Source organism: Glandiceps talaboti, chromosome 1 (genome assembly GCF_964340395.1).
Source record: "Glandiceps talaboti chromosome 1, keGlaTala1.1, whole genome shotgun sequence".
Lineage (NCBI taxonomy): Eukaryota > Metazoa > Hemichordata > Enteropneusta > Spengelidae > Glandiceps > Glandiceps talaboti.
In genome coordinates, this window is record NC_135549.1 from 24,371,219 (window position 1) to 24,394,664 (window position 23,446).

The 23,446-nt window shown below is 34.7% G+C and overlaps 2 protein-coding genes across 2 annotated transcripts in view; one reads left to right on the top strand and one right to left on the bottom strand.

Moving 5' to 3' along the window:
* Positions 1-1,339: 1,339 nt before the first annotated feature.
* Positions 1,340-4,478, bottom strand: LOC144442116 (dolichol-phosphate mannosyltransferase subunit 3-like). The gene is made up of 5 exons (XM_078131387.1): positions 4,452-4,478; positions 3,633-3,760; positions 3,133-3,162; positions 2,269-2,346; positions 1,340-1,535 (listed from the first exon to the last, which is right to left on the bottom strand). The coding sequence occupies exons 2-5, from the start codon at positions 3,753-3,755 to the stop codon at positions 1,482-1,484; spliced, it is 285 nt and encodes a 94-aa protein (XP_077987513.1). The 5' UTR covers positions 3,756-3,760; positions 4,452-4,478; the 3' UTR covers positions 1,340-1,481.
* Positions 4,479-4,845: 367 nt separating this feature from the next.
* Positions 4,846-23,446, top strand: part of LOC144438691 (GDP-fucose transporter 1-like) — a 55,230-nt gene continuing 36,629 nt past the window's right edge. Inside the window, exons 1-3 of the mRNA XM_078127840.1 lie at positions 4,846-5,046; positions 7,519-7,579; positions 8,377-8,517. Of these exons, the coding sequence (XP_077983966.1) occupies positions 4,895-5,046; positions 7,519-7,579; positions 8,377-8,517 (354 nt within the window). The 5' untranslated portion in view covers positions 4,846-4,894. The remainder of the gene's footprint in view (positions 5,047-7,518; positions 7,580-8,376; positions 8,518-23,446) is intronic.

The window sequence follows — 23,446 nt, forward strand, 5'->3', positions numbered from 1 at the left end:
ATTACCTTGCATTGCTTTAGACCATCTTTTGGAAATTATTTAGAGATAGATGAGGTAAAAATTATCTACATGTGTCTCTTCATTTGGTGTTGCCTGTTAAGTCTGCAATACACTTGATAATGACAATGATTGAAAAAATAGCTATCTGCAGCCATATTTGTATGTAATACAATCATGTAAATGAATTACTAGTCTGTAATAGGAAATAGTCAGTTTGTGATGTTATAACACTGCTTCTGGTTTATGTTGACATTGTCATTAATTTGTGAAGGAAAACAAGAAATGTTAGACTGTAAGATAAATTGTGTTGTAAGTGATAGCTGATAGCATGGCATGAACTTCATATCTTACAGACTAACACAGTACAGACATGAGTGGTAGCTGATCATGTCACATGAATGTCGGATCTTAGAGAGATCGAAAAAAATCTCTGAACTAATTTTTATCATCAAGTTTGACTTGCAATCTTATTAATCAAGACCGTGTATTTCCTTTTTTAATATGATGTTCCTCGTTTGCTTCCTTTAATATTCTTCATTTTAAAGGGGCACAAGCTGAGTTCATATGTTTTTGGACGAGATTTATTGTCACTCATAGTATTCTACATACTGAAGCAAACATAACTATGACTTGCAATTGACTGAACTCAAACCTGATCGTAAGATATAACATATACACAATCCAATGACATAATTTTTGATACATACCAAAAAATGTTGAGGAATCCATACTAGGCAATAAACTGTTCTAACAATGCCAGAAGGCAATTGTAATGTCATAGAATGTATGCATTGATATTAATATCATACTAGAATAGTTTCACCAAGGTTTTATGTACAAAGTATCACATGAGTACAGGTATTATAAACTCAGGTATTATAACGATCAATAATCTCATTTCACTGTTTAGAAGTTACAGGATTATGATGACAGTGCTGGCAAGTTTTCATTATTAGTTTCTTATAAATCCCTATGTAGAGATAACATATAGCCGTATTAAAGTGGCCATCTGGACAAGGATTTGGTATTTATTTTGGATTATTAATGTATTAAACAATTGTATCACGGCTTCCTGCTTGGGAAATCAATGTGAAACAACAAAGACCCAACCTGTGTTTCTAACTCAATACATTGCAAAAAAACTAAAAAATGTGTAAAAAGTTTATTATTGTACGTACAATAACAAACATTTTGCACATTTATTAATCTTCTGTAATTGATTGAGTTACAAACAAGGACTTGGCATATATTGTTTCACATTGATTTTTCAAGTAGGAAGCCATGATAAAATTGTTTTATAAATTAAAAATCCAAAATAAATACCAAATCTGTATCCATATGGCTACTTTAAAGTACCTTAAAATCTGTTTGAGAAGAGTTCATAGTTTGCACATTTTAGTTACTTCTTGTTCATCAGACTAAATGATAGATCTTTTACAGTATAAAATTTCTATAGAAATATATCAAAAAAAGGAGTTTATTCATGAGATCTTGAGTCCCTTTTTCTTGAGATCAGCTCTAGCTTCTTTGATTTCCTGTCAAACAATAAACAGAAATAAATAAATGAATAAATTAAAATAAATAAATAAATAATGAGATAGTGCATTTGCAATAAAATATGTATAATGTTCTATCTATGTAATTGCTTACATGAACGGCAATATTACATAGGGTAGTTCTTCAATGTCAACTATGAATCTAGGGCATCAGGTACCATGATGTGCAATGTGCAATAATCGACTATGAACAGTGTGGTTTGCAGTGTTATAAACAGTTCTATACAGTAAAATGTTGAACACCAAATTGGAACAATTCATTGAAAGAAGTTGAATCAAAATGTCTGACAAAAATGAAGATACATTATCATAAACAAACTTTAATAAAATAAAGCAGAAATAAACAACCACACACATATAAATACAGTAACATATGCAGACTGGCATACATATACATGTGAAACATAGTCACATATCCACACACCCACTAACACACACACACACACACACACACACACACATAAACACATACACAATGATAAATGTATGTGTGTGTGAGTGAGTGTGGGTGGGTGGGTGCGTGCGTGTGTGTGTGTGTGTGACACTGATGGATGCAGACACATAATGATATACACATCACACAAACCATAGACAGTGGAGGGGAGACAAACAAAACAAACCAAAATGAACACTAAGACACAAACACATACACACTCCCAGAATCAATTCATGTCATAATCACTATCTGTCTCAACAACTGTGCTATTGTTACCCTTTGAAGTTCTTCTGAAGCCTCTACACAGTCATTGAATGTTGCAGTTCTGTAGCCTATAATTGTCAGTGAATAACACTGAAAGAAATCACATTAGAAATCAAACATAAAGAATTGATAGAATGAAAATGTATATTAATTATTCATGTTATCAGACAAGCCAAGTATACAATATATGAAAGTAATGAAAATAACAATTTAGTGACTCAGTCCAATACATAATAACTATATTTTTTGCACAATCATTTTTTAAAAACTTTTCAGGAATGCTGGATGTTTCCTTAGTCTTACCTTCACATTAACCACCGAAACACTACATTGTTTCTGTTCTCACATAAAATTTACGAGGGGTAAGTGACGACTTAATCAATTTACAATGACGTCATGATACTTAGATTTTAGATCTACAGCAAACATGGACAACTGTAACAATTTAATTTTCATTAAAAAATATAGACATGTTACAATGAAACATTCGACTCACCAAGTCAAAATTTTTTGGAAGCAAATATATAAAATGTTCACTGATTTGTTGTGAGCATTGTCAGGGGTGAATTACAATGGGATACTGTTGTCTTTCACCCCTGACAATGATACATATCAGCAAAATTTTCATTTGTAAATATGAACACAGTCCATGAACATTCATTGTCATGTGACTACAGATCTGTTTAAATGACTTATTATAGAATGCCAGACTCTAACTTGGGCCATGAAGTGAGCAATCAGCGGTGAGGCTGTGTAACTCAGACTAGTCTTTGAAATGTTTAGTATGATGTAGTGTAATTTAATAGTTGTGTGTTGATGGGATTTTTTTTCCAACACACAAAGGAATGAAGGGATAAAAATGAGTGACCTACTCACCGCTAATACGATAAGAAGATATACCGGCAGCTGAAAAATAACACAAGGGATTTATTCTCTTGTCATTTTTTACTTGTACAAAATTCACACTGTATGAGTACATACATATGATACATATAAGTAAGTATATGAAACTACAGTTTTGATGGATTATACACACACCTTACATATTAATATTATTACCGCATTATCCCTGACAACCAACCAACCATGGTGACCTGGTTTGAATAAGATTGTGAGTGTATATGTAAAAATTTAAAAAATGAGAATGCAGTGATAGTTAATAATATACAATGTCAGCACCACAAGTGACAAGGGGAGGTGGGGTATTACCTACAGTAGGAAATATAGCTATGTGCTATAAATGGTTCTTGGTGTATTTCCTAAATACTTCATTTGTAAATGCAAAATGTAATTCGTGCAATGTTATAAAGGCATAAAAGAATACTTTTATACAGTAATTTGTCTACGCTGTAAAAAACTAGCTAGAAATTACTTACAGGCCACATTACTTGCTTTAACCTTGTATCCAAGGTTACAGGTGCAAGGTCAAACACCACTGAAGCCCATACACTGAAGAATAGGCTTAAAATAACAAGCCACTGAACCAGTTTGGTTGCCATAGTTTCTGAATGCATCACAATAAAAAAAATTCATATTAGGTTTATTGTGTAGCACATATGAAACTTCTACTAAAAATTTTATAATTTAATACATTTGAGATGTCAACAGTTGTGAACAAGAAGAATTTTACAATGCTAGTCTAGGATATGCTACTGCATAATGCATTTCAAATTCAAGATTACACCTGTATTTTTCAAATGAATAAAAAAATCTCAAATCTGACATTTCTATATACACCATAAATATAATATAAAATGGAACTTGCAGATGTTCATAAAACTTTATTTTATAATTAATGCTACAGATGTAATATGATGTCGCAACATTTTAATATATTTTCAAATATAATTTATCATGGTTTATTACACCTCAGGATTCCTATAAAAATCTGCCTTGCTTTTAACTGGGATATCATTGAAACCATGGGGGGGGGGGGGAAGAGTGCCACCATGAATGCAACTCCCGTGTAGGCTAGAGTCATGCCTAGTACTCTAGTACTAGTAGTAGTAGTAGCCACGTAACAATGGTTCGAATCTCCGGTCTTCTACTTCAAGTTTGTATCAACAATATGTTTCATTTTCCCACAAAATTTCAGTGAAATGATAAAGCGACTAATTCATAGTTCGCATTTGATTAAAAAAATCGCATGGGAGACCATAATGAACTAGTGCCACGAAGATGTACACTGTACCTACGTTTTTCTTCCTCCTTGCCCAGCTGATTTTCCATTGACCTAAGACAGAGGTCAAATTTTACGACAAAACAAAATCACGACAATTGATCAAAACAAAATATTTTATCTATCAACAGTAAAGATGTATTGCATATATCTTTAATCATTTTTAGTGTATTTTCACGTATTTTGATTAACTTATACGGCTGTTATTAGACGCAATAAGTGAATTTAAGCGAATTTAACGTAAACGGGTATGCATCGATTTGCAACGAGACAATTTAAAACAGAATATCTGATTGGTTAAATAACAAGGAGGTGTCAACTTCTGTCCAATTAAATATTACCTTACTTTGTAAAAAGGTCACAGCTGTTGATGATCTACTTCCGTTCGTATATTCGTCCACGAAGTTTGAAGTGTCACATAGTAACATCTGTAGTAAATCCGATTAACTGGCTCTTTCCATGGTGAATAATAGAAAACTGCCTATTAAAATGAGATCATACGGACACAGACAGCGGTACGGATACAACCACAGGAACGCCATGGACGCACACGCCGTGAAATCACTCTTCGTACAGTATGTGAAAATAACTGCAGTAGTAGCACTGTACTGGTGAGTTGAAACATGACTTTCACCGAGCTCGGGTTTGGGCCCGGGGGGTTTGGTGGGAGGGGTGGGTGGGTGGGTGGGGTGGTGCTATGAACATGTGAAGCATGTGTCTCAAAGAAGGTACTGAAGGATAAGACTCCCTTGGTAAGTGACGTAAGCTAATTTTCGAAACACGCAAACTTCTTATTTCAGTGTAAACACGGCATGGACCCTGTGGTTTGACACGCCTTTTAAAATCAGTGACATGCTCCACTGCAAATTAAATTTTGAAAATTGGAAGAAGAAAAACCAACAGACATAGGGAGGGAAAATTATTTTTAAGAGCAAAGAGCAAAGAATAGTCACTGTCAATGAAATTATAAACATGATAAAACCCAATACATTACCACCATACATGACACGTGTCGTGTATTCAGTCGTGCAATGTAAATACCTAAATGAAGTATTCACATGTTCTTTTGTTTTCCGCGTCATCGGCTTTCATGACGTGTTTACCCTCATGTTGGCATGCAGTATGATATATTTTGTGTGCATGAAATTTTCTGGGGGCTCAAGCTCTAGATTCGTTTTATTATAATACCATTTTTGCTGAACTGAAACTGTTTGTGAAAGTCCTGATTTTTTTTTTTTAATTTAAAAAAAATCTTTTTGATAATGTTTTTTTTTTTTTTTTTTTGAGTTTGGTGAGACCACCGAGTTTCAATTTTTGTTCTTGGTCATATATGGAATATTCTTACTTACTCAGTGGATTCAAAAATAGTTTCAAATAGTGATGTTAATGTGTCACATACAATGCACATGTACATGTGCAAACACAAGGCAAGCATTAGATTCACCTTTATTTTCGCTTTGGCAAAATAAAAAAAATGGTGTATTTCTGATAACCGGACAAACCCCAAATTAAGCTGCAAACCCTAAACATTTTTTATAACATTTAAAACAAAAAGCTAAGAAATTCTTTGTCTTCTTCACTTCCAGCACGTCTGTTTTATTTTCCAAGTGATGTCTGTACATGTACATATTTCATTAGTGTATCACAGAAAGAAGTATACTGTCCGACATTTCATTTGGTTTTAAGTCAAATTAATATTTTTCAAAAATAAAATCAATTAAAGAGGTAAAGTAATATGAAATAAAATGAAATGATATAAAATCCCGACCTACCTTTAACATACCTACAAATGTACCCGGAAACACACAATTATTTTTTTTGGCCTTATCTAAGGCCTAATAAAAAAAATAAAAAAAAATTGTGGTTCCGGTTACGCTCAATTTTAGAATAGGTGGGGTACTAGGTAGATTTTTTATTTTATTTTATTACATTTTTTTCTGTGTGAGTGTCTAGTTCAGGTTATTTTCCAAATGGTCTCTGTGTTTTCCTATCAGATGTACAGCCATTACAGATTGGAAGAACAGTTTTAGAGTGTCTTTTTAAGTTGATGTCAGTTTCCACATCCACTATTTCTTGTGAGATTTCACAATTTTGCGATTTTATTTTTTATTTTTTGAATACGTAAAAAAAGTATAGGGTTGGCAGTGAAAAGCTAGGTGCGGTCTGGTAACAGGAACCAAACAATTATTTTTTTTTAGGCCTAATACATGTACATGTATGCTCCAACTTTTGGATAGTGAGTGGTTATACTTTTTCTGAACTGGTGAACAACAGAACTTCAAGTCTACATGTAGTCATACATGTCTGCAAGAGTATACCTTTATCATTATGTGTAAAAGAATACTATTCAATGTCTTCATAAATTTTAATCAGACTTGTGTGCATGTACATGTACATATATAACAGCTGTATGCACTAGATGGCATCTCACTATAAGTATAAGGTAGTTGTTTGGTATTATGGTTAGTTTCAATTAAGGGGATTTCATTTGTACAGTGCCTTTGTATATTTGTATGAAAAATGTCACAATATACTCCGAGTCTCAGTTCAATATGATTGTAATCTGATACCAAAGCTGCCAGACTTATCTTCTTTTTGTTTGTTTTTACCAAAAATGTATATTTGATTATATTTTTCTTTTCACAAAATGTCCTCTATTTCATGCCCAGTGAAAGTACTTGAATCATCACCTATTCAAATAGTACCCCAAATGCCCTCATTGGCACCATGTATGCATCACTTGGTTCTGTTCTGTTATCATTACATACGTGTATGGTTATCTGAAACAGCAAAATTCCATAGGAAATCACATTTTGTAGCCACATATTCCATGTACAAGGAATGATCATGTACTCATTTGCATACTCGTGCATCCAGGTGTGCATTATTCATTAATTTTTTTCAGTAGTGTGCTATGTGCACATACTGATGCAGGTACATATATAATAGTACATGTAACTTGTGTTTTGAAAAAAATATACATGAATATGTAATCATACAATATGTTGATTTTGTGACATTACATTGATATACTATGTGTACCTGTAGTCACATTTAATGATTTTCATCTTTTATTTTCATAGGGTTGTATCAATATCTATGGTATTTGTCAATAAATATCTACTTAGCAGTCAAGACTTAAAGGTACAAAATGAACATTTTTTCCCTTATTGTAGATTTCATTTTTCTATTTCTTTCAGAGTGTTTTGTTAATTCTTTTTGTCGGTGTAGTTCAGTGCACAGTCACTTGTGAGCTAATGCTGTATTCAAAGATTGTCATGATACAAAATAATGGCATTATTAGGTATTTATGAATATTGAAAAAATACCGTCAGCGGTGTTTGCATGTACATACAAATGAGGATCAACATGTCAATTTCAACTATCTATTTTAATTCCAAAATTGGCAAATATCACCAAATCATAACCACCCACGATACTGACTTGAAACATTTGTCCATACCGGGCAACTGATAATATGCAATATCGACATTCGTCCAAAATGGGTTTTCTGTGATGTTTCTAAAGGCAATATATCAACATTTAAATTGATCACCACTTTCTTATTTGTAATTGTATGTGCAATACTGATGATGTGGTTTTTTTTTAGATATTCGTAAATACCTAATTAGATATTTAATAACACCATTTTATGCCTAACCAACAATTTCTATCCTTTTCATCTGTGTGTATCCTATTTTTAACACCTCTGCTGAGCTGCAGTGAACCACTTGATTAGCCAACCAGGCTTTCTTGCCAGATAGTAGTCTACTTGGGGAGGCCGTTGTTCACTTTAAAAATGTTTGTACAAAGAAATCGTACAGTATGGATTATCACTGTCGATTTATTCTCTGATATATATTTTCTAAGGCCTTGTACAGGGTCTTGTCATTATAACAATGATTTCTAATTTTATTGAATAACATATTTTTCACCAACAGTTAGATGCACCATTGTTTATAACCTTGTTCCAGTGCAGTGTAACAGTCATACTATGTGTTATCTTTGGCATTGTGGGAACCTTTATTCCAGCATTTTCCAGTTTTCCCAAGGTCAGATTTGACTACAAAATTTCAAGAGAGGTATGTAAAACGATCATTTGAAGTATTATTTTTTTATATCGTACTGTAAAATTGCCCATTTGCGAACTTGTCATCTTACAATGGTGTATTGTTAGAATGAACGGGTTTGAATCTGTAGGTGCAGGTTCGAGCTTAGTCACTGCCATGTGGTCCTGAATGGTTAAAGTCCTTGGGCAAGATTTGAACTACGATTGTGCCCCAGTCAACCCAGCTGTATAATTGGGCATATCACCTGGTAGGATTATGGATAGAGGTTGCAATATAAATGTTTGAATCCAATCCACTTATGAGGCTGCACTATATTGTATGCTTCATAGGGAGTTGGAAGTATAAAAGGGCTGTTGTGCCACTATAGGTCCATGCTAGGTGTAATAATTGTAAAGCAATTTGAGCATGGAATAGGAAAGCAGTGTAGGAGAAGTAACATTATTATTATTATTATTCTCTGATGTACACGTTATGGGTTATTTTTTAATAGAGTTTTGATTGACATACTGTCACATAGTATTGTGTACAACACATTTATCAATATTCTGTAGCAGTATAACTTGGCACACCTTGTTCAAATATTGAATATGGCATACTTGATGAGGTAATGTACACTCTTTTGTATTTCTGAGTCTATTGAAAAAAACTCGTTCGTAAATCCCCTTGTCAGTGGAAGTATATGTATATGTATGTCTTTCTGCCTCCCCTTAAAGCATGTTGTAGGGAAAGGAATCCTTTATATAAGTTTTGAAATTTTCATTAAGTAAAATTAATGTACTGTAATAGACTGTACACACTGTCAGTACTACCTGTGCAAACTTTAACCACGCATCCATATTCAGGATGAAGCAATCTTTTTTATTTTGTGTGTGTGTGTGTGTGTGTGTGTGTGTGTGTGTGTGTGTGTGTGTGTGTGTGTGTGTGTGTGTGTGTGTGCTGGGAATTGCTCCCAACAATTTTCTGTTATGCAGTCATATAACATATATACACAATCATACAAAAACAATGAAACAGTCTTCCCTATGCATCCAATGAAGCATGTGCATACTGTAGGGAAAGGAATCTCTTAGAATATTAGAAGTGTTTGTGCGTGAATGTATCTTAGAGTGCATGCACTTTTGCTGCTGTACAAACTCTATCCACACATCTACATGTATGTATTCAGGAAGAAATAAATCCTCCCCATCCATCCATCCATCCATTCATCCATCCATCCATTCACCCATCCAAAAGAGTATGCAGTATGGTAATGACTCTCTCAAGTTGAATATTGAGATATTTTTTGGTGTGAATATATCAAATTGTGTTTATTCCTGTGCTTATACTTTACTCATTAGTTATTACTGTATATATGGTAGGTTATTCACAAATTTATATTACAGATTTAAAAAATCCTCTCTGTGCATCCAAGGAAGCATAGTGTAATGAAAGTACCGGTAATCACTTGGGATGTTTACATGTAGTTTCTCTAAATATCATATTCAACAATGCATTCATTTCTGTTGGCCCTTTGTGATCGTTTTCCGTTACATATATTCTTATCAGCCATGTGAGTAGGTGTATGGTAATATCATATTATGAATTATGAATTTGATTTAGAAATTGTTATACATAACGTAATCCTTTAAAAATTAAAAAAAAAAATTTTTGAAGAAGAAGTACATCAATACTGTAAAATTCTTTACATTCACAAAATTATGTGATAGTGTTTGTACTGATTGTGTGTATTTTGTCCATTTTCAAGCTTAGTCAAACATTCCAGATTATGCTATTAGGATACTAATGTATTTTCCTACGGACCACTGCTGCAGCCATGCACAGCTTGGATTGAAATGCAAATAGATACAACCACATGTATATGCCGAGTTATTGAAATTTGAATCAGCCAATGAAAGTCTTCATATCAGTCTGAAACCTTGTTGTTAGCCAATAGAAAGGCTCGACACAATACAGTTATTTGAGGAGGTCACTGTATTGTAATCCCTGTTATTGGTAGGGAGCAGGTTGTGCTTATAAAATTCATGTCACATGGACTGATATCTTTTATATTAAAAATTTATAGGTCTGCCTGGTAACAGTTGTTGAAATTCACCTAATGAAAATATCACTGTAGTAAATCGAATTAATATGATATTGATATGTATTTGTTCACCGATACATTTAACATTTAACGAGACACTTGTACATATTGGATAGTCATATACGTACTGTACACACTTAATAAAATGATTTTGCCAAGGATTTTGAAACCTCATGGAAACACCTCCTGGTCCTCCTTCCCTCACCCTACAGACAGAAAAGTCAAATTAATTTTTATCAAAATCGTTATCCAAACACGTAACCATAGTTATGGAGAGTAAGTAATTACTCGTAGAAATTTTGCTAGATCTGATTTGTTTTTGACAAAAATACTACTACCGGTGCTAAAGGGATGTAGGTAATTTTTAAAAAAATAGCAGGTAATACTGGAAAAGTAGGTGGTAACAGGAACAAGAGAGACGTCATGGGTCCGCCCAACAATGGATACAGAGTGAATAAACGAATTCCTGAAAACTTAGGCAACAAGAAATTGTGGAGTAGCCTGTTGTTTTAAACAGCTACCAGCTCTTATCTGTACATCCCTGTTACTAGTTGATGGTACAAATTAATAACCCCATTTCAGTACCAATATGTACAAACTGAAATGTATTTGTATAGTTACAAGGTAATATATTTCCATTGTTAGTTTAATTATATCAAACATTGTTCTCCGTTAATGTAATTTCAAAAATATACATTTTTGCAGTAATTTAAGATTTATTTATTAGATTTTTTTTCAGGTTAGCAAAATACATAATGTGATTTTTAACTTATTTTCCTTAATATGTACCTCATCTGACAAACAAGGTTATTACAGCAGTATCATTTTTCAATCAGACAACCACAATATATTCACTAGAAATTGTGAAAATACCAATAATTTACGCATGTCATGTTAATCCGTGGTTGATGTCATCCATACATGTAAGTAGTAAGAAACAGGTTGATATCACTACCACTGTTGAAAGTGCTGATTTTTGAATGCCCACCCAAAAATCTATTTTATTTTATTTTAATATTGTGTATACACAGCGACAAAAGATATGCTTACGAAACACAGGTGATGCCATACACTTCAAGGTGCACAATGTTACGACAAGTAAGTTATTGTTCCTAACAAAACAATTTCAGAAATACATTCCTGTTTCATCTAGTGCAGCTTTAATGTATCATTCACAGATTAACATCACACAGTGACACAATACATGTATTAATAACCAGATACACATCAACCACTTACTTACTTAATTAAATTGACATATTTAGGTTGGCAGTATTAGTGTTCCATTAGTGTGGTGCTAATGAGACCAGACAAATAATCTGATGTACTTGTTGTGAGAATCTTAGATAACATTCAACAACTGTGTTTATTTTGCTATTTAAAGATTACCGACAACACATCATATCAGAAAGTGTGGTTACTCCAGAATGACACGTGTACCTCAGTTCATTGTAGTGTGGTATTGTGAAGGAACAAACTATATGATAGGCCTGCATCTTGATGATTTCACAACTTCCCAAATAGGTTACGACTCTGCAAATTGTTGCTACATATATGTATATAGTATGTGTATATTATCAACTTAATTAATGCTGTGTACATATCATGCATTTACAAACATGAAAACAGTCAGAATAATTTTTCTTGACATTTCATTGTCGTCATCATCATCATCATCATCATCATCATCATCATCATCATCATCATCATCATCATCATCATTATCATCATCACTACCACCACCATCATCATCAGCATCATCATCATCATCATCATCATCATCATCGTCATCATTGTCAACATGTTCGTATTGTATCTATGATATAAATCAGTTTTCTCACTTTATATACATTGTACGTGTACATGCAGTCCATACAGCTATTTCCTACAACACATTTTGAGTTTGTCTACCAAATATCCTAGAAATGCAGTGATCACATGTGTGTTCCAATATCATCTTCCAACACATAGAGATCATCAGTTTGTGTGCCAATATCACACACTGTGGTCACCGACAAATGCCTACTTCCCGGCCGTGATCTCGGCGTAATAGTTCCGTCGCTGTTTGCTTGCTTGTGTTTTGAAGTGCATTTCCATCCAGCGAATGCTTTTTTGAATGCCTCTCTGTACCTTGAACATGTAACATTGTAGATGAGTGCATTGATTGCAGAGTTTAGAAACAGTAGCGTTTTAGCCAGCAGTTGTAAGGCCAGTTGCTTCTCTTCCATCTCTGGAATTGCCCCGACAGAGTACAGCAACATTTCAAAATAAAAGACGTACTCAGGAGAGACGCATATAAAGAAGACAAATGTGGTCACAATAAGAAGTACAATGACTTGCTTTCTGTCATGCAGTACACCAGACATTGTGTTCGCAAGTGCTTGCTCTTCCTTCCGCAATTTACAAATGATCATGGTGTAGAGAACGATAACCACACACATCGACACCATGAATGCAAGTAGTTGACACAGAAGTGTAATCGTGAATAAGACTTTGGACATGATAATTGCACACAGTGTATAGGGCAGAGATAGCAGTACTCCACAAATCCAACAAGCCATAACAGATGCTCGGATACGAGACCGTCTGTGCAAATACCTTGCTCTGAACGGATGACATATTCCGACATATCGCTCTATGCTTACCAGTGCCATGATGAACAGTGAAGCAATTTGGGGGATCGAACTGAATATACTGTGCATGAAACTCGCTATGTTCATGTTAACATCCTCGCGGTGATGCAAGTAGATTTCGGTCGGAATTCCGGTTACGAGAAATAAAGTGTCTGCCACACATAAATTCATCAGGTAAATGTTCAGGACGGTTCTCATGGAAGGCACTTTAAATGTTACGTACATGAATGCAAAGTTACCCACCAATCCAAATACTAAAATCACGATAAGTAAAATCGTATAGATGACTTGATCCGTTCCAACTTCATGTTCAATTTCGCTTCCATTGTGTCTCCCAGCAGAGCTGTTATCACTGTAATTTGTCTCAGTTGTATCAAGTGGTTGATGATTTGTGTTGAGACTCCGAGATAGCTCGTTTTCGTACATCTTTAAGGGTGTACCGTAGGTAGAGTAGTTTTTTTTTGAGCGATATTGTTAGCTAACTTGAAAGTGTAAATTACATCATGCAATGGTCTTAAAATCAGTTACCCGTGAAAGTATGAATAAGAAGTGCGGCATAGATGTCTCTTGATTTTAAGAAGACCTCTTCACCAGGTCTGTATCCGTACTGATGGAGGCCTCTGTCCACTCGTCAACCTGTCAGCTTCGATATTGCTGATATACGAGTTCTCCAATCTTGTGACTACATTAAGTTCTCCTAATAGCCACAGTTTTGATCAACTGCTAATTAAAGTGTCTGCTGGCATTTCCCATAAAAAAAGGTCATTTTTACTGGCTGATGTCAGTTGGCGGGCTGTTTGACAGAGTGAATGATTAACACAGGGTATTCTAAATCTAGCCAAGAACTAGTGAAATGTAAACGACATTGGAATCCATGTAAGTGATCTGTGTTAGTTTTTGGTACATGACTGGTATTGATTTTTCCGTGTCTGACGATGTTACTCTTTCTCGTCCATTGATGTATATCTCGTAGCCAATCAAAACGACAACAAGCCATGACTGCACTGGTATGTTGATGATTTGAGTGAGAGGGTTTCCAAACCACATGTTAGTTCAGAACATCGTAGGTGGTTTATAATAGACAAAAAGACGCTTCTATTGGAGTGCAATGACTGGCAACCTTTTCTAGGGCAATTATGTTCTCATACAAATCTCCCTTAGTCAGCATCTGATATCACTGTGATAGTTTAATGACCCCACAGAGTTCCTCATAATTTCTTTTGCAAAAACCAAATGTAGTGTATCAGTGATAAATATATAATAATACTGTTGTTTTTACCACGTGTATTTTTTAAATTAAAGAAGTAGTGGAAAGTCATAATTTATTAGATGAATACAGAAACTGGTTTGAGATTTCGTGTCCGATTACTTACTAAGACTTTTGTTTGATGAATGAGCCCTCGATGTTAGGTTATAAATTCAAGAACTACGTCATCCACAGTAATATTACTTCCGAATTTCAAGCCTGTTGAGAAAGACCCTTAGAAAATATTGTTTACTCAACATTAATGGTAGTTACTTTTGTATAGTGTGTATCCAGACGTAATCGTCGAATAATGTGACTCAGCCTGAAAACTGTGACATAGAGTATACAGTAAACTGTAGATTAATCGTTAAATTCAAATTTATCATAATTTCTGTGTAATTGTTTTTCATTTTGTTCAGATTCCCATGGAGTGAAAATGCAATGACATAACAACTATTTGAGAGATTTATAACTGTAACGCGTTTTTTTATGGTGTGGTATCGTGGACTTTTGTATGATATTTCTAAAAATGGCTGTGAGTATGTGTTAAAACAGGTGTGTCAACTCCACAGTAGCTATGATGTCATGGTAACATGGAAGTTTGTGTACGTCTACAGATTACCGTGATACCCTAAAACTGTCTTAAAGGGAGACAAGTTAGTCTAATAGGAAGTAGGGACTTACACCTATATCATTGTATCAATTGTGACTTGTAACTTGTAAGAACATGTACATATAGTAGCAGTGTTTGAGATTCATATGACCGGGTTTCTGTAACTCTATGTAATTACACCCTATATCATGGGGGGAGGGGGGGGGGGGTGTGTGTGTGTGAAAAGGAAGTTAAAGTTAGATCTATACCTGAATTACCCAGGCTTTTTGTCAGCCAAAATTATGGTACAAAGTATGGAAATAAATGAAATTTTTACCATATTCACCCCTCTGTTACTTGTGTTCCCACCAACACTGTACTGTGGTACAATGGAAATACATGAAGGTTTTACTAGATTCACCTCTCTGTTTGAGGGCCCTCCACCAACACTATGGTGCACAGTATGGAAATATGTGAAAGTTTGACCAAATTCACCCCTCTGTTACTTGGGTTCTCCACTAACTCTCGGGTACACCACAGACAAGGAAGGGTGGGTGCACACTTTGGAAATATATGAAAGTTTGACCAGATTCCCCTTCTCTCTTACTAGAGTTTCCCCACTATAATCATGGTACAGAAATCTACATGTATGCAAGTTTTACCAGATTTCACCCCTCTGTTACTGGAGTTCCTCACCAACACTGGGGTGCACAGTATGGAAATATATGCAAGTTTTTAACCAGATTTCAACCCTCTGTTACTTGAAGCACCCCCACTATAACTATGGTACAATGTATGACATCTGTACACAATTTACCAGATTTCACTCCTACATTTAGTGGGATTCCATAAAAATCCTTCCTACCCACACTATTTTGAAATTTGCCATATTGGAACCACACACATATAATTTTTACCTCCCGTACGGGTACGGGAGGTATTAAAAGGGGATGTCTGTCTGTGTGTCTGTCATGTGGGCGTCTGTGTGTGTGTGTGTGTGTGTGTGTGTGTGTGTCTGTCTGTCTGTCTGTGTCACCATTTTCTTAAAAACGGCTGGCTCAATTATAATGAAATTTAGTACATATAATGTTTGGGGTAATGGCTAGACCTGGATAGTTTTTGAGCGACATCTGTTCATGTTAATTAGGGAAATTTGCATATGAATGAAATCAACTAATTAAGCAATATCTTAAGACTGCATACTTCAATTTCAATATAATTTAGTATATTCGTTAAACATAACAACATACATTTGTCCTTTAAAATTTGTTGATGCACCTTACAGTGTTAATGAATAATTTGCATAATTAACGATTTTCGGCAATTAAGCTATATCTTAAGAATACATACTTCAATTTTAATATAATTCAGTACACATGTTAACCATAACAATCGCATATGTCCTGTAAAGCTTGTTGATGTACCTTTTAGTGTTAATGAATAATTTGCATAATTGATGATTTTTGGTAATTAGCTATATCTTACGACTGCATACTTCAATTTCAATATAATTTACTTCATACATTAAACGTAACAAAGTTTATACACCCTATAAAGTTTGTTGATGTACCTTACAGTGTTGATAACTAATTTGCATGATTATTGATTTTCGGTAATTAGGATATATCTCAAATATGCAAGTTTCATATTTCGTATAATATGGTACATATATCAACCACAATAATATGCACCTGTCCTATGAAGTTTGCTGCTACAACTTTTACCTTTAATGAGTATTTTGACCCCACCTAGTTTTCACCCTAAACTTTTCTTTACATAATCGAGAAAAAAATAATAAAATCATGAAAATCTTGCAAGATATAGTGGATGCGAAAACTGACATCAACTTAAAAAGGCAATATAAAACCTTTCTTCCAATCTGTAATGGCTGTACAGCAGATGGGAAGAAAGCAATAACACAGACACCATACTGAAAGTGAAAACAATGGAAAACATTACTACTCACACATGAAAAAAAAAATCTACCTATTCTAAAATTGGGCGTCATCAGAACTACACATTTTTTTTTGGGGGGGGGGGGGGGGGGGTTGAGGGGGCTTATACTGATCTGAGCCCAACAATAAATAAAGATTACAATCAAAAAATAACAAGCAAACTAGAAAACACTGACATTTGATATTAGGATTATTTACAATGTAATTGGTAACCTATGAAATTTGTTTTAGTATTCAAATTATCTTCTGTTTTCTTACCCTTCCTGAGTTTGTGAGAAATACTTATTAAACAGGATTAATGAAATTGTTGTCACATTTAGGGTTGTATCAATCACTGATAAATCAAAAGAGAGAACATTTGTTTATTTAAGTACTTTGCAAAGTAGCTTATCACTGACGTGGCACAGTGATTTAATACATAAATCACTCACGATATAAAAAGCAAAGTAAAATTGCCAACTATAAATTTTATCTACAAATTGAAGATTTGATTGACTTTTAAATGGAAGTATAATATATATTTTTTCTCCATATTAGGTGGAGTATTTCAATTTTTTGGGGGGAAAATGTTGGTTGTATATCTGTTTCGGGATAGACAAGGCAGATAACGTCAGTTATGACTTACATTGTATGTATTACATGTATATCCATCAGTAGTACTCTGGATATACCATGAATCATTCACATCTGTCACCCTTTCTCATACTTTAACCATATTAAGCCTGATACATTGGATGTAATTATTACGGTACATAGAGTTACAGAAACCAAGTCACTAATTATCGACATAAAGGTTATTTTTTTTGTGATGCACCATCTTTGTGAAGTGTGGTCATTTTGTTTACAAAAATGTTTTACAAAACTGCCAAATTTAGATATCATTAACTACAACATTGATATATTGTACACCTGATACACAAATTCAAGCATTTTGCAATGATCCTTCATATAACCTCATGAGGGCGCTGTTCACTACCTGACACGTGCATTTGAATACATGTACATTGTACATTCACAAACCATTTATGATAAGATAGCTCATCTCAACTATTTACTGACTATATGAGTGTGCCACTTGTAGTATACTACTAGTACAAAGTTTATTGCCATTAGTTATGCATTATGTATTTCAATTTCAAAACACCCAAGCTTCTTTAATAACCTGTATGTTTATTCAGCTACAGAAATAAAGTATCCAAATAACACAAAACATGTGTAAGCTTCATTTCAAAGTAAATATTGTTAGGATCAGATATGCTTAATATTAGTTCAACCAGAATGTTGTAGGGGTTCTACTTCTAGTTCTTTGCATTAAATGCATCATGTACATGTTGCTGGGACTAGTAGTTCACCTCCTCACATACACATGTACAGCTGGTTTGAAAAGAAGTCTTTGTTTGACCAGGTTTTGTCTGTACACAGCCTTTCAAAACAGGTGTGTAAAGTGTACACTGGGACAAGATTATAATTTTCATGATTTAAAGTCTGAAAAACAAGAACTGAAATAGAGAATCGATGAGATAGTTTGGCTGGTCAAATAGTGAGAAATGTGTACAGTTAAAAGATGTTGTAGGAGTAGTCTGTTATAAAGTTTCTGTATGCAAATCAGGGTATTGCAGTAGAGCAGTACATTGTACATCTCATTTCTGGTTTTGATGTCTGAGTCTTAGTAGCACATGGGATATACTCAGTAACCAGTGTTCATCTATGATCTATTTTTTTTCTGAACTTCAGTTCCCTCTGGAAGCAATTTCCAATCAGCAGTTTCTTGAGCTCTGTCTTGTAACTTTCCACAGTACATCAGTGTCTATGTCGTACTATTAGGAACCAGAAGAATCTGTTACAAGTAGGTCGAACTTGATTGTGAATCATCATTGGTGTACAGTGATGTCGACATGTACATGCTTTCTTTTTAGCATTGATGTAGAACTTCAAACAGTGCTGACAAAACACCACTAATTTACTTGCTTCAGCTGGTCAATGGTTAGACCTTTCCCAGCAAATTACTGTGTCGACAGTCGTCAAAATACCTGTATTGGCGCATGCCTGAAGAGGTAGTCTAAAAATAAGGACATCATATTTAACACCTGTAAAGATTCAACTCACAGCTTCCTGTACTGTGTGGTGCTGAAAGTCAGTGAAATATGGCTTCTATAAACTTGACGAATAATTCTTCAGAATCGGACAACTCAACTTTGACAGGTAGTGAGTGTCGACATTTGACTGAACAAGGAACTAACGCATACACCATCTTGGTTCTGCTTATTTTATCTTTTGGAGTAATTGGTAACTTTATCTTTATGTTCGTGGTGTACAAAGTCAAGTCCATGCGGAAACATCACATCAATTTCTACCTTCTGAATCTGGCAATAGTCGACTCCCTGTTTTTAGCCGTGCTAGCACAACATGACATTAGTGTTCTACAGTTTGGGTCTTCATCGGGAGAACTGCAGTGCCTTCCGACTCTCTTTATCTGCATTCCTCAGTATACCGCTATGTTCACCATCACAACAATCAGTATTGAGAGATACATCGCGATATGTAAGCCTTTGCTAGCTCAGAAAACAAGTTCGAACGTCAGAGCCAGAAGATTAATCGGTGCCACATGGTTGTTTGGTGTACTGTTTGCGCTTGCAATTGTTTTACCTTGCTTATTACATGCTGGAGGATCCACAACTACACTGGTTATAATTCTTTTCCAAATGGTACCATTTTTAATAACAATGATCACTGTTCTTGTACTTTATGTACTTGTGATTAGACGACTGCAAAAACGTAGTCGGTCCATACATTCTCACAGCCACATACGCCAGAACTGGAGAGTAAGAGAAACAAGACAAGTCGTCAAGCTGTTAGTCGTCACTACTCTTATATTCTTCTTACTTGTGTTTCCAGACCAAGTGGTGTATGTTCTCGTAATCTTTGGAAACTCGGGTGTGGTTCACGTAGAGTGCAATGTGGTGAAACAGGTAACCTATTATGCTTGTCATGCACTTCTCCTATTAAACGCTGCCATCAACCCTTATATCTACACCGCAGTAAGCTCTCAATACCGTGCTGCTTTCAAGTTAGCCTTCATCAAAACTTGTCGATGTTGCTTCAAAACATGTGTACAGCATCCACACACTGATAATATGGTGAGTGACAATGGTAACACTACATGTAGTTATAGACCAACGACTCACGGTGACAATCTAGTGTATCGTATCAGTTCAAACCCTACGCTACAAGTTCCAGTTCGTCCAGCATATTCTCATGTGTCAAGTCAAACTGTTGAACAAATTCAGGAAAACATTTTAGAAAGTTGTGATCAAGTGTGCAATCAGAACAAAAATGAAGTGAAGTTAGTTCACTGATATTGATAAAAGTATAGCCTTGTATAGTCAAAGAAAGGTGAATGTCTTTATGTACTCACTTGGGATCAGTGTGTCCCCGTATAAAGACGCTTTTACAGTTGGTCAAAATGTTTTTTTTTTAAATGCGTTCCCTTTGAAAGTTTGAGTCACCACAAAGTAAGGCATACACATGTAGGGCAGTATCAACAGCAATTTCTTGTGATGCACTAAAATTTGAAATTTTAGTGCATCACAAGAAATTGCTGTGTCATTGATGCATCAAATAGGCCTGGAGGGCACACTGCCGGTGATACATGCATCTGAAATGTCATGGATACATAATGATTGAGACTACATTTGTATTAAACCAGTAGTCTAACTCTAAGGTCGGAAGATGTAGAAGATCTGAGGACATGCAAATGTAACCAAAAAAGACATCATAGACTTCATTTATAACTCCTCTTTTGCTAAAATTTGTGTTTTTAAAAATGTATCTCAATTACGATATGTTGCACATACATGTACACTGATACAGAATGTTTGTTGCCCTTTTCTTGAATTCCAATATTCTGATTTCAATACGAAATACAAATAGAAGCAATGGTGACAAGATTTACATTACAAATGACACATGTACAGTACATCATGTACATTACATTGTAACTATTAGGGGTGTGATAAAGTATTGTGTACACATTCTTAAGACTGGACTTTTGTACTCTAACCATCAATGTCAAATTTCAACGAGGTCACGCACATTGTATTAAAATGGATGGCTTTCTTTTGTAAAAAAAAATCAGTATATACAAGAAATATAAGATACCGTAATTAAATTCATGATTACAATTTACATGTAAGATGTATGTGGCAAGTTTTTCTCTAGGAGTTATAAAATCAATGATGTGTACTTTTTTTGTATTTCTTAAAAGGTCATGTAGATGTTCTGTTTGATGGCGTTGGTACGTGAACAGTTACTTCAAAACAACAGAAAACAAATTTATCATGCAAAAACTCATAAATAATAGAAAAATAAATATTAAACAAATTTAAGTAAATGAGGCAATGTTTGGAAAAGATTGAGTGAATAAGTTGACTTTACGTGGTACTGTTTGTAGTAGTCTAGTAACTGCATGTATACGTGTGATCTCTTTTGATCTCTTTAAACATGTTCATCAGGTCAGTAAATCATATTTCTTGTACCACGACCAAGGGATGTTATTACTATGAGTTAACGTTTCACCTGTTCAGGTCAATCGGTTTTGTCAAACTGTCCACTTGCTTGCTACGATCACGGCATTGTCAATACGGCATCTAGCGGTATACAGTAAAGCCAGCAAATGGACAGTTTGACTAAGCCTGTCGACCTGAACAGGTGAAACGCTACTCGTAAGTAATAATAACCCTTGGTAATGGTACAATATTAACATACTATTACTATACGTTGTGTCATCGTTTTCTACGATATCTCTCTGTATTTTGTTTGTGTGATGAAAAATGCATGAGATGTAAAAAAAAAAATTGTGCCGCCTAATTTAAATGTAGTCTTTCTGGTTTGGTAGTCAGCAGTTCAACAAGCTCTGGTTAACTAAAACTTAAAGTCATCATAATGACAATTGGATGATGAGTGGTGTTTAGATAGCTGAAGATTGTCTCTCATCTCCTGGATATAAATGATAATAACCTCATTAATTGTCCTAAACTTGAACCCATCACCATAGTCTTGTCGACTACACAAAAATCTACCTTCAGGTGAAACTATATCTGAGTATGGTGTGACTGGGGGTGACACCTTACATTGTAGGTTGGATCATGTGTGGTGTTACCATGCACCGGCAGACATTGCTTTGATGTATTAAAGGGTGACACCTTGATAACGCGCAATATCATTGCAAGTACAAAATATACGTACCATAGCATTGATTTGAAAAGTAATCAATGAACAAAATCAAGTCTGTATTGATTCTGTTTTATCTATCTGTCACAGACTGAACCTGTGAAGTTAATTTCATCGCAAGTATACAGGAGTTGATATGTATGTACATGTATGTATTTCAAACATTTTACATGAAGAACCACAGGAAAGATATTTCTCAGTATCTATAACTACACATATGAGTACATTGTATGGTGAAGAGCACTGTCAGTACTGTCTTGAGGGGAAATGGAAGATTTCATATATATGTTCATATTGTTTGTACATGCATGTATGTTTTCCAGCTCAGTTTGAACGATGTGAATTTATCTACTGGTACATGCAGCTTAAAAAAACCTTTCGGCTTTCAAGTTGAGAATTTTCATTGAATTGTACTCATACTGATTTTTTGTGGCTTGACACCCCCTGTTATCATTCACTATTGTTTACCTTTCACCTGGAATAATGTATATATAAGTTTCTATCTAATTAATGTACAAATGATGACTTAAACTCAAGCTAAATTAAAGAGAGCAGCAATAAAACTACAAAGTAATGTTTGGTTTCTGGGCAAAGCAGTCTTGTCAGGTGTCAGGTTTAACATTTATTTGTAGTCACCAAACCATCATGTCAGTTATCAGTATCCAATTTATGACAAATTTATGGGGTGTTGTAATAATTATACTGATAAGATAAAGATGTAGGAATACATGTACACCTCCAGAGTGGCTGCAGGCCATGGTCACAGTCTGTCAAGTAGTGCACTGGAAGACGCAGATTTATAAACAGTCTGAAAGGTCGGATTTTCTGTCATTAGCTCAGTTGTGGATTATCGTTCACACAAAGTTGAGAATGTCATCGTCAACCAGTGAAGCGTTTACTTGGACTAGTTTACATGTAAATAGTACTGATGAATCGACAACTCAGAGTGTTGAAGACAGCTCAAGTATCGTGTATACCATTGTGTTGATTCTACTATTTGTTTGTGGGCTCACAGCCAACGGACTCTTTATATTCGTACTCTACAAAGTTCGGGCAATGCAGACACATATCAACTACTTTCTGCTCAATCTGGCCATTGCTGACTGTCTGTTTATTGTGATCACTGTACCATTGGAACTTTCCTCTTTGTATAAACCACCTGATGAAGACCGTAGTGTCAACTGCAGCGGCAGCTTCTTCATGTCT

What these genes read in the sequence shown, in the direction of transcription:
- LOC144442116 (XM_078131387.1), bottom strand. Translation starts at nt 3,755, where the DNA reads ATGGCAACCAAACTGGTTCAGTGGCTTGTTATTTTAAGCCTATTCTTC. An exon ending in TAAAGCAAGTAATGTGGCCT is followed by an intron (nt 3,163 to 3,632) that starts GTAAGTAATTTC and finishes GTTATTTTTCAG; the next exon opens with CTGCCGGTATATCTTCTTAT. An exon ending in CTTCAGAAGAACTTCAAAGG is followed by an intron (nt 1,536 to 2,268) that starts GTAACAATAGCA and finishes ATTGTTTGACAG; the next exon opens with GAAATCAAAGAAGCTAGAGC.